Genomic DNA, 14,273 nt, shown 5'->3' on the forward strand with positions numbered 1-14,273 from the left:
AGCTTCTCTGGTAATTAATCAGCCATTTGCATCTTCTCTTTTGTAAACTGTTAATGTGTTTTGTCTTTTTTTTTTTTTTTTTGGTGCCTTAAGTGTGTATTATCTGCATGAGCTCTTTTATTAAGTATATTTATCTACTGTCCTTTATCATGGGAAACTTTTTATATTTTTGGTTTTTAATTTCACTTGTAATTTTTGGAGGTCAAAAGTTTTTATTAATCAAATTTGTCATTATTTTACTTTGTAATACATCATTCACTACCAATATCCTCAGAAAACCCTTTTCTATCCAAAGGTCAGAGAAATAATAATATTTTATTTGAGTTTTTAAATGATTTTAAATTCAACTTTAATAAGTTATCTTAAAAATAACCTTTCCTCTATTGAAGTAAAGCTATTTTTGAAGTGCATATCCCACACATAATAAGAATAGACACATAGATGGTGTTCAAGATACACTTGCTGATTGGCTTCTCCTCTTACTCTCTTAAATCTGTACTATTTTATAAACAGTTTGATGTTCAAATGAAGAGTGTGAAAATTAACAAAGTTCCATTAACAGATGAGATCCAGAAAATGTGAAACGTCACTTTTTATTAAAAAGAAAATGTCAGTTAAACATTAAGTTGGAAAAAAAAAAACCTCTCAGCTATTTACCTTGGGGTGCTGAAAAATGTCCTCTCTCTTAAACGGAATAGTGGTAGTTACAAGGTGTATACGTATGTAAAAATCTATTGGGTAGTATACTTAAAAATTGTGTATTTTATAGTATGATGTTAAAATAATCAAATTGGTTTTAGTTGAATTTCAATACCAAATATAACATCTTTATAATACTACACTTCTAGATCCAAAATGAATACTTAGAATTTAACATATACTGTCAGAGGTTCTGAGTAACACTGTTCAAAATACCAGGAGAAATAATAAACACCACCGCCATTTATTCCACACTTATTCTATGTGAGGCTCTGTCAAAGAATGAGACAAATTCAAGCTCTCAATGTACGAATTTCAAACAAGGCAGTAATATGCCAATTCAAAGTAATCTCAAGTGCATATAACAAGAGTTAAACATTAGAAGGGTAGATCTAAGCTGAAGATAACATAGAATTTGTCCTAGGGAAAAGACATAATGTTTAAAAAATAATTATACAAAGAGCCAAGTAATAACAGGCTCTTTGCTACGGAACACACCAGACATAGGAACCCTGAGTTCAAGGATCCTGCCCAATTCTGTGCTCCTCCACCACCTGCTGGGGGCTCTGAGTGGAAAGTCGGCTGCTCCTCCGTGCAGGGGCTAATCCCAGAGCTCCAGCAGGTGCTGGACCTCCCCGTGACCCTCGGCCTATCTGTGAGCATCAGGGGAAATGAAACACAGAGCACTGGGCAGAAGACCTTGGTCAGAGGAAGTCCAACTCCAGTATTTTACTAATTTAGTAAATTAAATTAAGTTAAAAAAGGTCAGAGCACCTGCTCAGAAGGCAGAAGCCCTCTATAAACTATAATGAACTATAAAATGGTAATAATCGTTCTGAGGACAATTGCTAAAAATACAGTCCTTCAGTGTTGTGATTCTGAAAAGACTGTTAAAAGGTGTCATGTCTGCATCAATGTCCACAGGCAGCCTTTACATCTACCCAGACAGGTGAGCTGCAGAAACGTTCCCCAGATATTCTCCTTGGTCCTCTTTATTCTTCTTAGAATGTTAATACTTTATACATACTAAACAATATAAGTGACATACATGCACATAACAAATCACAATAAACATAATGAACACCAATGAACCAACTACCAGACTCAAAATGAAAATACATCTCAAACCATGGATCTACCTATATGTTCCTAGGTATTTCTCATATGACCCACCCTTCTGCCTTCATAGGAGCTGCTGGCCTACCAGACACACACAGGGCTGGGAAAGCGCCCTCATGTTAAGTGGTTGCCTGGAAGGTTGTGCTGAGAAGGCCTGGAGGCCTTGTCTGGGACGAGAGAACGCTGACCCAGGTCGCACAAGAAGTGGTAGCAAGTGTGCCTGGCCCTCGCCAACTCCTTCAGCTTCATCTCCTTTCCGTAAACCTACTCTGTGTTCCAGTCATCATGAAATGTTAATACGTGAGCATCCTGAACGACGGCAGGCTCTTTGTAGACTCTGTTACAAGCACTGTTCCCTTGGCCTGGAATGCTCTCCCTAGCTTTTTTCTTGAAAGTCTGCACATCCTTTAAGTTCCAAGAAGCCTTCCTTGACACCCACCCACCCCAGGAAGAGTTGGCCACGTTTTTCTCTGTTGTCTTCCAGATTTTTATCATAAAACTTTCTTTGCTTTAATTGCTTGTTTCTACATCTGTTTCTCCCACTTACCTGGAAGCCTATGCCTCTGGAAGGTAAGGATAACACTCATTTCTCTTTTTATTCCCAATGCACACAGAGGTACATACGAAATGCTTTCTCAATGCACGAATAAACATAACATCAAATAATTAGCAAAATGTTTTAACTGTGCAAATTCCTTTCAAGTTTAATCTACAAAACAAATACAAGTACAATAGGAAGAAAGAAAATAACTAGGGCCTTGAGTTGATGCAGAGAAAAGAAGATTAAGAATACCAGAGGAAAAATTCTTGAGGAAGATTTCACAAAAATATACAGCACAATAACATTCCACAGAACGTATAAAACCTGTATCAGTAGCTTATTCAATAGTCTTAGGTTGGGTTTCAGTGCCTCCTTAGAGCACAATGAAAATTACTTACTGGTTGTAAAGTTCTGGATGCCTAACTAAGTTCTGAATGAATTCATTCAGTCCCGCTCTTCTCTGTTTAATAAAATCTGTTAAGAGAGACAATACTATTATGATTATTTATATCAGACTGTAATTATCAAAAATACAGTTATACAAGAATAGACAAGCACAAGATAGTGAATTTTGATTAAGAAGTTATTTCTTAATTCATGTTTCTTAATATACAATAAGGAATACTTACAAATATATATTTTTTAAATCTATAAATACAATGATTATAAAATTAAAATAAAGCAGGTAGGACTTCCCTGGTGGCGCAGTGGTTAAGAATCCTCCTGCCAATGCAGGGGACATGGGTTTGAGCCCTGGTCCGGGAAGATCCCACATGCCACAGGGCAACTAAGCCTGTGCTTAGTAGGCTCTCAACTACTGAGCCTACGCTCTAGAGCCCACGAGCCACAACTACTGAGCCCATGTGCCACAGCTACTGAAGCCTGTGCACATAGAGCCCATGCTCTGCAACAAGAGAAGCCACCGCAATGAGAAGCCTGTGAACCGCAATACAGAGTAGCCCCGGCTCACCGCAACTACGCGCGCAGCAACGAAGACCCAACGTAGCCAAAAATAAATAAATACATTTATTAAAAGTAAATAAAAAAATAAAATAAAGCAGGTAACATATTCCCCAAAAGAAAATGCTCCAAAAAAATGCCTATTTTAGGTTCTAAACAGACTCACTACAAAACTTGGAGACACTTTGCTTTGTCCAACTCCTCGTGTACTGCCAGGTAATGAATAAGAATTAACACTATGACACTGGTGGCTGAAAAATCATGCTAACTTAAAAACAAAAACAAACGAAACCAAGAAATACTGAAATCCTTGCAACTGGAAATGGTGATTAACTGATTGAGTATTACCAAAACTCTGCTGCTAAAAATAGGTTTTTATTTTGTATAAATCGATTTCTCTTCAAATAGCAGAAGTTAAAATTGAGAAATAAAAGTGATTTTCTATGTAAGTCACTGAAGGCTAGCATCATGCCTTTAAAATTTTTTTTGTAACTTTAGCCCTTAACACAGTGTCTTGGAAGGTACTTAACTGATGTTTGTGAATGAATAAAAAAAATACCAAGCAAATGATTACACATTCTAGCATTCACAGTCTCCAAATTTCATATGCCCCATCCCTTATTTAACTCAATTGTTTTGTTACTTTGTAATTTTATTTTTCAGTTGTAAAGATAATCTTGTTTTGTTTTTAAAACTACCAAAAAAACGTAATTTATATATTGATTCCAAGATCATATCAGCAAAAGGTTTGATATTAAACTATTTAGAATATAGAAGTATAGCTAATTCTGTGTGTACTCTACAGAAAGATCCTTAAATTCAAAATGAAATTTTAACTTTGAAAAGTATAGGCAGAGGGGCTTCCCTGGTGGCACAGTGGTTGAGAATCTGCCTGCCAATGCAGGGGACACGGGTTCGAGCCCTGGTCTGGGAAGATCCCACATGCCGCGAAGCAGCTGGGCCCGTGAGCCACAATTACTGAGCCTGCACGTCTGGAGCCTGTGCTCCGCGACAAGAGAGGCCGCGATAGTGAGAGGCCCGCACACCGCGATGAAGAGTGGCCCCCGCTTGCCACAACTAGAGAAAGCCCTCGCACAGAAACGAAGACCCAACACAGCAATCAATCAATCAATCAATCAATCAATCAATAAAAGTATAGGCAGAAATAACCCTTAAAATCTGCCTCAAGTATATAAAACTTATCTTACAGAGGTTGGTAACCACCAACATAAAGTGGAAAAAAAAAAAAGAAAATGACATGCATGGACTTAGAAGCTGCAGCATAAGAACTCAGAAAGATGTATGGAAAAACTCTACATGGTAGCTGTCAAACACGAGGTTAAATTAAAAGGACAATTTCTTTCTTCATGCTCTAACTGTCCCATCTTTGGCCAGTGAAAGCCCCATCAATTGGGCTCCTGTGTCCCTTTGATAAAACCTCAGTATTCTTGTATAGCTTCTTTGCTTTCAGGCAAGATGTCCTAGGACCATCTTGTATATTTCTTGCCCAGCACCTGGAATTGCCACTTTTCCATGGAACTCTGGTTCCTTTCAGTGGGAAATGGTATTTAGAGATTACAACCTGGATGCTAAGGGTGTTTGCTGCTACTTATTTGTTATTGTTTTCAGGCATTTCCAGTGGAGAGCGCTGGGAAATATGTATTATTTTAGTAAGAGAAAAATAAATCATGATTTCATACTGTATTCCCAAGTTTAAAATTACAGGATTTTTTACTTAAAATCTTTGATTTTTTTTTTTTTTTTTTTTTTTTAGTTGTTTTGTTTGTTTTTTTATACTGCAGGTTCTTATTAGGCATCAGTTTTATACACATCAGTGTATACATGTCAATCCCAATTGCCCAATTCAGCACACCACCATCCCCCCCTCACCGCAGTTTTCCCCCTTGGTGTCCATAAAAATCTTTGATTTTATATTTGTATCTCTTTCCTCTTCTGCTTAAAATTTTGGTTCTCATGACATTAACATAATTACAAAATAACTCTATATTATCAATGAGACTATTGAATGCAGGATAAAATTTCTTTGTACACTTTTTTTTTTTGCCATGAGGAATATAAAGCTGAGTTTCCATGTTATAAAGTCATTTAAAGTAATTATTCTCCATGTGTTTCACCACCAATCAGAATACAGTTATATTTTTTCCTTATTTTCAATTGTTAGAGACTTCAATATTGTTGCATTTGTCTCTGTTTTTAAATTGTTTAGAATATGCAAAGCTGTGCACAAGATTCATCCAGGGAGGTCTAACATCCACCTCTGTTGTCTCCAGTTGGCCTCTCCCTCCTTAAAGTCATCAGTTTTTAGTTTTTGGTTTATTCTTCCATTATTTCCTTTTGAATCTTCACATCGTTTCCTACACAAAAAATATACACTGTCCACATCCACACCTTGTTTTTTCCACTTAACCAGGTATTCTGGAGATCACTCCACAGTAATGCACAATGAGCTTTTTTGTTCCTTTTTACAGCTGTACCGTATTCCAATACTGGAAGGATATTTCAGTTGTTTCCAGTTTTTGCTATGAAAAACAGCATCACAATAAACAGTCTTGTACATACATACATATATCATTTCCGATGCAGTTTATCTTTAGAATAGATCCCTAGAAATGTGATTTCTTGGTCAAAGGGAACTGCATATATAGTTTTGCTAAATATTACCAAATTTCATAAGGTTTGTACGACTTTGTATTCCCACCAGCAAAATATGAGAATGTCTGTTTAGCCAAAGCCTAATAAAACGAACATCCTACCAATCTCTGGTTTGTTGAGTATGACTTAGATTTGATCTCCCCAATGAAAGGCTTTCCAAAAATCTATGAAATATAGTCTACTTCGCTGTTGCCAAGTCATATACAACATGCTCAGGATTGATTTCAAAATGTTCTTCAATAAAAATCAATTTTTAGTATCAAATAATTAATCTACCAAACATAAATACCACAGGGCACTGTCTGGTATTTTGCCTTTAACAGTGAAGTAGCAATGTTGCAGGTCTTTATCTCTTTGCCTTCTTCCCTGGATAAAATGATTCTGACTTTAGGGTTTAACTAAGGGCTCCACAGAACTCTAACCCAAGTTCAAGCCTCATGTTAATCACTAACATGTAGTTTGAGTCCTCTTAAATGTCTTTCTGTCACTTCAAATTAATTAATTCTCTCATTCACCCAGGCCTGACACTTCAGTTATCTCTGATTCTCTTCTCTATATGTCTCCTTTACCTAAGCAATCACCAAGATTTCTTACAGGTTTTTCATTAAAAGATTTCCTACACGTGGCTCAATTTTTAGCCCCATTTCCACCTGAGTCGCAGCTCTCATCACCTAATTTGAGGACTACTGGAATATTCCCTTAACCAGCCTCCCAGTCTCTATCTTGTCTTCCCTCTGCTGTGCCTACTATACATCATACACTGCTGGCTTCACATCATGTCGCCACTTTGCTCAAATATCTCTAAGACCCCCATGTAGCCCTCCACGATGTTTTTCAACCTATGCTCCACAGACATACTTCACTGCTACACCAACAAAGCAGCTCCGTTTTTATTTGTTCTACACATTACATTTTTCTGCAACAGATTTCACTAGGAAAAAAGTGTTCTACAGCTAAAAACAAAACAAGAGAACAAGAATACAAAAGGCACTGGCCTATAGAATCAATCCATGGAATGTATAATTGGCTTTGCTGTGCCAACTCAATCTTCTCTTTATTAATGGATTCATGTATTCAAGTAACATTTATTGAGAATCTAATATTTACTAGGCACTATAATTAAATATAAAAGATAAAGTATCTACCTTCATAGAATCTACAGCCCGATAAGACAAACTGGCAATAGTAATAAAGTGTGCTAAATTCTCCCAAGAGAAAAAAAATCTGCATAAAATAGGGGAAGTGAAAAAGAATAGGGGAAACGAGAACCCTCTCCAATCCTGAGGTTCAGAAAGTGTAAAAGAATAAAGAGTCTCCAGCTGAGAGGGTTACAGGGGATTCCAGCAGCCTGGGGGGAAAACTCAGTTTTAATTAAATCAAGAATGTGAAAGAAATAAGAAGAAGACAGAGGATAAAGGAGTTTGTTCATCGTGGGCAGAACTGCACAAGGTACAGTGAAAAGGTCTGGGAGGAAAAGGAATGGTATAAGGTTAGGTTGTAGAGAGGAAGCAAGATAAGCCATTTGAGAGCTCCTACGTAAGGAATCACAGGTCTGATGGGTTACAAGGTTACAAGCAAATTAGTTGAGGAGGTAAGATGGTGGGGAGGGAAGAAACTCGATAGCACGTCAGGATCCACCTGTGGCATAAACAGATGACTTTACGCATAGAATTTCTGGTGGATAGAGACTTCTATCTCTCTATAGGTCGCCATTTGTGTACTGGGTTAATTTCTTTTAGACTCTAGTTAAAAAGAAAAGTTTGAAGTTGAGGCTTCAGACATATATACAGCCTCCAGATTTCTGAGATCCTATGTGTCAATAGGCTCCCCAAGGGTGAACAATAGGACATTTTCTTGGTATACCATTCAGAGGCCTGCAGGGTGCCGTGTACAGAGTACACATTTAGTAAATGTTTCGTGGTTAGAAAAGTACTGCACATTATCCTTAATAATCAATAGATTTATCTGAAGCCAGACTGCTTGAATTTAACTTCCAAATCTGACTTTTACTAGCTATATGCGACCCTGGGCAAATCGTTCAACCTGTGCCTCAGTTTCCTTACCTATAAAATAGTGATGATAATAATACCCACCTCAAAGGGCTGCTGTGAGGACTGAATGAATTAAAACATATAAAGTGTTTAAAAACAATGGCTGGTACACAGTAAGCACCTTCCTGAGGCATTATTTTCATACAGCATGAGATCCATTAGCTTTGTAAAGTTATACTACTATACAGTGCAATGAATATGTTAACTACTTTTTCAAACTTCAACCATCACTTATGGCTGGTCTATGAAGTTATTGCTTACCTGGATCAAAATTATCACCAAATATTCTCTTGGCAGGAATCTTCAGGGCCATAGCAGGAAATTGTTTCCTTAACTAGAAATTGAAAACATAACATTATATGAACTTAATTTTATAGGTCTTCCAGTTATACATGTACCAAAACAAAATACAATCAGATTTTCAAAAACATCCACCATAAGACGTACCTTTAAGTATATCATGATCAAATGTACAATATTAAATTATACCAATAAAATATCATTAGTCTGACTAATCCCATTTTGTCCCAATAAAACACTTAGTATCTTTGTGACCTGGAATAAGTTACTTAACATCTCTGCACTTCAGTTTTCTTGTTGGAAAATGGGGATAATCTTCGCACTTACCTTAGTGATTCGTTGTGAGGCGTAAGGAAAATCATTTATGTTAAGTGCTTATACTAGAACCTGGAGTACAGGTTTTGAATACGTTACTCACCGTTTTGTTACCTCAGGAGATGTGTTTGTGTTCTCCCTAAGTGAACACACTGACAATTGTTTTCTGAGAAAGCTGATGAATTCTGCTTTCAATACCCTCTGCTCTAGCCTTCCTCCTATTAATATTTGTTTCTCAGATTTGCTTATCCCCAGAGAAAGAACAACTTCGTCCTGAAGAAATTAAATTTGGGGCAGTAAAGCCGTAAAAATGGGTAAATGCTTATTTTTACTGTAAGCTTGATGTCAAAAAACCACACATACACAGTCTTACCAATCCTTGCATTCCTCTAGTAAATTTAGATGTTTTAGAAACAACAACCAAACATACACTATGTATACACAAACACACACACACTATATATATACCTCCACTGACAGGAAATACAAATAGGAGAATGTATTAATCACTCTACACCATGAGCATGCTATCAGCAAAATTCAGACTGAAAAATCTGTAGACAAATGACCCTGTTTCTTTCAACAAAAAATTGTAAAAAAAAAAAAAAGGAAAGAGAGGTGGAGGGGAAAACTTAGTGATTAAAAGACACATCATAAAATCAACTATATTTCAATAAAAATTTTTTTAAAAAGTTAAACAAAAAAACTTATAACAATTTGTTAAAAAAAAAGACACTTCATAGACTTATCAACCAGTTTATAGGACATTAAGTATTTGACATTAAGGCATTATTGTTAACTATTTTTAGATGTGATAATGATATTGTATGTGTATTTTTTAAAGAATCTTTATCTTTTTAAAGATGTATACAGAAATATTTACAAATGGAAAGACATGATGTCTGAAATTTGCTTCATAACTACAGTGGGCTGGCTAGGGACAGAGGTGAAACAAGTATGGCCGTGTAGGGTAATTGCTGGAGATGGATGGCACATTACATTATTTTCTCTATTTATACCAGTCTCTCTACTTCTGTATGTGTTCAACAAGCTTTTAATAAAAAGCCTCCAAATGTAAACTACAGTCATAAGTACACATTTAAACTGACAGTTAACATTTTACAGATTGGAAATTTCACTTTTTCTCTTTTCTTTATTCTAAAAGGAGCATAGGGAAAGAATTTGTGTTTTCAGACTTGGAGAAATCCAGTCCAGGTTTAACTTCACTTCCGTAGTTTCAAAGAACACAACTGATACCATTCCCCTGTTTTTTTCTTAGCGCCTCACCACAAAAGGCAGAATTGGAAGGAGTTATATAAAAAGAGAGGAAGACACAGAAAATGGGAAAATAAGAAAAAGATGAAAAAAGGAAGAGAAATACAGGAAAAATGAGGGAGATGGATGGTAAAGACTCAACTAACATTAGGGGGAATTTTCCGCAAAAAGCTTAACATGGGTTGCTTGATGGAAAGAGAATTAAAGTGATCATGTGGGAGGAGTGCCCCAAATAAACTTTCCTACTTTACCTTTATAATTAAAGATACTCAAATGTTAACACCTAACTTTCATGACTTAAGGAAACACAGGAAGTTGTGCAGCTAGACAACATTTGATTCATTCTGGCCCATTTAGGAAGTAATTTACCTCTTAATTGAGATATGCTTACCTTCCCCCATATTTAAAATATTTTACAAATGATAACCCATAGACATATATCCATCTAACACTATTTTTAAAATCAAGAGACAGGGATAAGAAAACTGAAAAAGTTAACTTTTAAAATATGAAACAGTTTTTTCTGGAGGATGCCTAATAATCTACCATTTTTAAAATAACAACATGAGGAGACTTCTATTTATTGTTAGAGCAGAAGAAATTTAAATTTGTGATTTGACGTCCAATTGCTTTTTTTTCTTAACTGAAGCAAAGCTTGGAACCCAGAGCTGTCTCAATAACCTGGGGTCTCTAATGATCAACACAGGCAGTGTCCTCTGGCCTCCTACGTATGCATAACCTTAAAGGCAATGCTCTCCACAAACACTGGTCCCTGTGTAAGATCTGGCCTGATGTGTTACAATGACCATGGTAGAAACTGTAACTGTAAAACACTGGATGAAAAATAATATCTGAACTATGAATACATAAAACAGGTTTTAGTTATTTAAGTAACTAATGATCTCTCAGGTAACTGTCAGGCTTTTGAAAGTCAATATTCATTTCAGCTGTGTTAGCTACTTAAAATCTGGAACCTTAGACTAATTTCTAACAGAGAATGAAACCATGGAAGGTAGGTAGGCTTATGACAGACTTTCAGACCTAAAGCTTATAGTTGGGCAATTCAACCACAAATAGCATGATGATTAACAATTATTAGAAAGGTAGGTAGAAAGGATTTATTTCTAATCTCCTATGACATTGAAATGTATTTTAAGCTGTACATTTAGTTTTCATATCTTCAGTAGTTTATCTGGAACTTCTCAACAGTCCTCTCTCCACCCTTTTTGGTAAGAATTCCAAAGTTAGGATGTTTTGAAGAACCTCTTACCCTTTTCTGCTTATCTGATATACATAAGTATTATTTAATTATCAAATAAATCTCATTTTCCAGTTTTCTCAGGTGTTTTGTTTTAAATAAAAATCTTGTAGACTGACTGTTACTTACAGTGTTGTAAAGCTTATCAAACTCCGCATATCTTCTGAAGACAAACCACTCACTCCTGCCCACTGAAACCAGAACTTTATAAACCTGTGGAAATAAAAAACAACAAAATAAAATTTGATCACAAAAAAAACCCCATTAGCTATTTATATATGCAAATAACCTGTTTCCATACTCATGAAACTGGTATTAGACATTACTATTTATACATGATTCTCCAAGATACAGAAGTATACCAAATGAAACACTTATTTTATCTTGTTGAAAAGTGTTTTATTTTTAAAATGTTATGAAATATTTCCATAGTTTTCAGAGAATAACACAATGAATACCCATGTACTCATTATTTAGATACTCTGAATTCTAACATTTGGCCATTCTTGTTTCAGATTTTATTCCCCAAGAATAAAACATTATAGTTTCAACGGATGCCATTCTGCTCCCTTCTTCCCCAGCAGTAACCATTACCACAAAATGATAAAGTATTTTCAAAAGGAATGAGTGGAACACAGTAAACACTAAATTATTAGTTCTCCTTTCAGGGCATCTTTTACACAGTATTTTTCAAACTAAGAATTTATCCTCAGATTTCCTACTACCATCTTAACCTGTGTTTAATATTTTCATTCATATATATATATATATATATACACATATATATATATATATATATACACATACATAATTTCACATAACCACAGTCAACAACCCTATGAAGTAAGCATAATAAATATTACAACCCCCATTACAGATGAGGAAATGATGGCCCCTTCAAAGTTAAGTAACTTGCCCAAGTTCACAGACTTGTGAGACTATAATCTAAATCTTCTAACCCTCCATGCACTAGAACAAGTATCAAATCAACAGTTATAATACAGAATCAACTCTCATAATTCATCCCACAGATATTCTCAGAATATAATTCAACATACCAATGTACAGAAAACAATCTGGAACCCCAAAGATCTTTTATCATTTCTAAAGAGAAAAATAACAAGTATCCAGGTATATGAGGAAAGGTTCACTGATGTATGGCTTGGGTTATCAATCTCACTATTTTACAGTGAAGATGAGGGGAAAGAGATATTTACAATACAACTGTCCATAGTCTGTTAGATAACAGAGTAAAACAGGTTTATTTTAGAAGACGGGCATACAAAAATGTATAAACTATCCTTTCCCACAAAAGACTGGAAAGCTACATTCACCAGTTCATAGTTAGATAATACTGTGAAAAAAGATCTCCCTGATACTGCATATGATTATAATGTAGAAATTCTGCAGTATTGTTGAAGATATGGTCACATTAACAGGTCCCTAGTAAGAGGGGCCCCAGAACATAAAGCCATATCCCCCTGTGAGAAAGGGATCAGGTCTCACCCGGAAAGTGAAGCAAAGTCATTGTATCAGTTCCCTGGATAAGTGATGAATCACTTAAGCAGAGAGAAGAAGAGCATCCAGGCACCCTACGTGAGCTACAGGGGTAAGAGGATTTTCTGGTGTTAACTAAGAGGACATCAAGTTGTCCTAAAGGAAGCTACGGGGTGTAAGATATCAGAATCGTTTATGACACTGCTCCCATGGGAGAGAGTGCAGAAGTAGAGGAAAAAGAACCTAGTCCAGCTGCTGACAAAAGTTGAGCCATGTTTTTAGGAGGAGACTACAGATTTATCTCCTACAGCATTCAGGATCAGATAGGCCTGGAAGCAGGCCTGCTACCAAAGGATCAGAGACTTAGGTTTATTTGATTATGAGCTTCTTGAACAAACAGCACTGTTTGTGCTGACTTCCCAGTGGGATAAAGTGGCTTCCCACAGATACTCAAGTACAGCTAAGATGAGAACCCAAACCTAAGTTCCAGGCCGAAGCAGCTCTGCTGCAACTCTATTTACAGGAGCTAAGATAAAGCCCTGTGAAGTTATTAATTAGCAGGATGATTTATGAACAAGGGCTTATTAAGTTCTAATAAAATACCAATAGGCAAAAACAAAACCTCTTCAAATTTTAAAAAACTCTCATTTGCAAAAAATGCACAAGATTTCACAGAAACAGTACAATAATAACAGTACAATAAATCTTATTAAGTTTTTAAAAAAATATTTCCTTATTGCCTGTCTTGCCCCACTAGAATGTAAGTTCTTTGAGAGCAAGGGCTGTATCATTCTTGCTACCCACTGTATTCCCAGTGCCTAGAACAGCCTGGCATAAGACAGAAACTCAAGGACAATTTGTTGAGTGGATAAATGAAAGTATAATTTAGACTTGGTTTAAGTCAAGACATCCTAGAACACAGTCCATGTCTCTGTAAAGTCGTTTAAAAGACACACGAAAACTAGAGTATAAAAATATTATTGAATAGTTAACACAGTGTCTATTTTTGTTCCCCAATAGTACACAGACATGCTGAAGCTGGACAGAGTCTGTGCTGGGTGGGGTAGGGTCTATCTGTGTTGAGTAGAACCAAGTTTCCTGAGGACCGGGGACTGTACTGCAGTGATCAGCAACTAACATGTGAACTTAATCCTACTTTTCATTCAACTTCAATTCAACAAATACTTACTGAACGTCCATCTCTGTTCTAGGTATTGGTGAAACAATAGTGAGGGAAGTTCTTGCTTCAAAGAACAAATTCAGGGAAAGCACACATAAATAAACCCAAAGTATGTCAGGTGGTGATAACTGCTATTAAAAAACGAAATAGGGTAAGCAGGACAGAGTGTGAAAGGGGCAGAGCGTGAAGGTGTTACTTTATATAGGGTGGTCAGAAAAACCCTCTCGAACAACAAGGCAACATCTGAGCATCTGAAGGAAGCAAGTGAACAAGGTGATCTGGATAGAGCCTTGGAGAACTCAGGGGACACCTCTGGGGACAGCTGGTAAGAGTGACGCTATAGGCCTCCTCGACCTTTTCACAGAAGACATGGCAATACCTCTACCACGAAAAACAAAAGGACAC

General features: G+C 36.2%; 1 protein-coding gene across 18 annotated transcripts in view; it reads right to left on the bottom strand.

Moving 5' to 3' along the window:
* The window catches only part of LOC118883373 (serine/threonine-protein kinase Sgk3), a 155,139-nt gene that overhangs the window by 35,232 nt on the left and 105,634 nt on the right, over positions 1-14,273 (bottom strand). For 15 of the 18 annotated variants that reach the window (XM_036830098.1, XM_036830096.1, XM_036830100.1 and 12 more), the window contains 3 exons: positions 11,321-11,404; positions 8,305-8,377; positions 2,758-2,833 (listed from right to left, as the gene is read on the bottom strand). In XM_036830098.1, the coding sequence (XP_036685993.1) occupies positions 2,758-2,833; positions 8,305-8,377; positions 11,321-11,404 (233 nt within the window). The other 3 variants (XM_036830108.1, XM_036830109.1, XM_036830107.1) reach the window with 3 other exon arrangements.

The sequence above is a fragment of the Balaenoptera musculus genome, chromosome 17 (genome assembly GCF_009873245.2).
Source record: "Balaenoptera musculus isolate JJ_BM4_2016_0621 chromosome 17, mBalMus1.pri.v3, whole genome shotgun sequence".
Taxonomy (NCBI): Eukaryota; Metazoa; Chordata; class Mammalia; order Artiodactyla; family Balaenopteridae; genus Balaenoptera; species Balaenoptera musculus.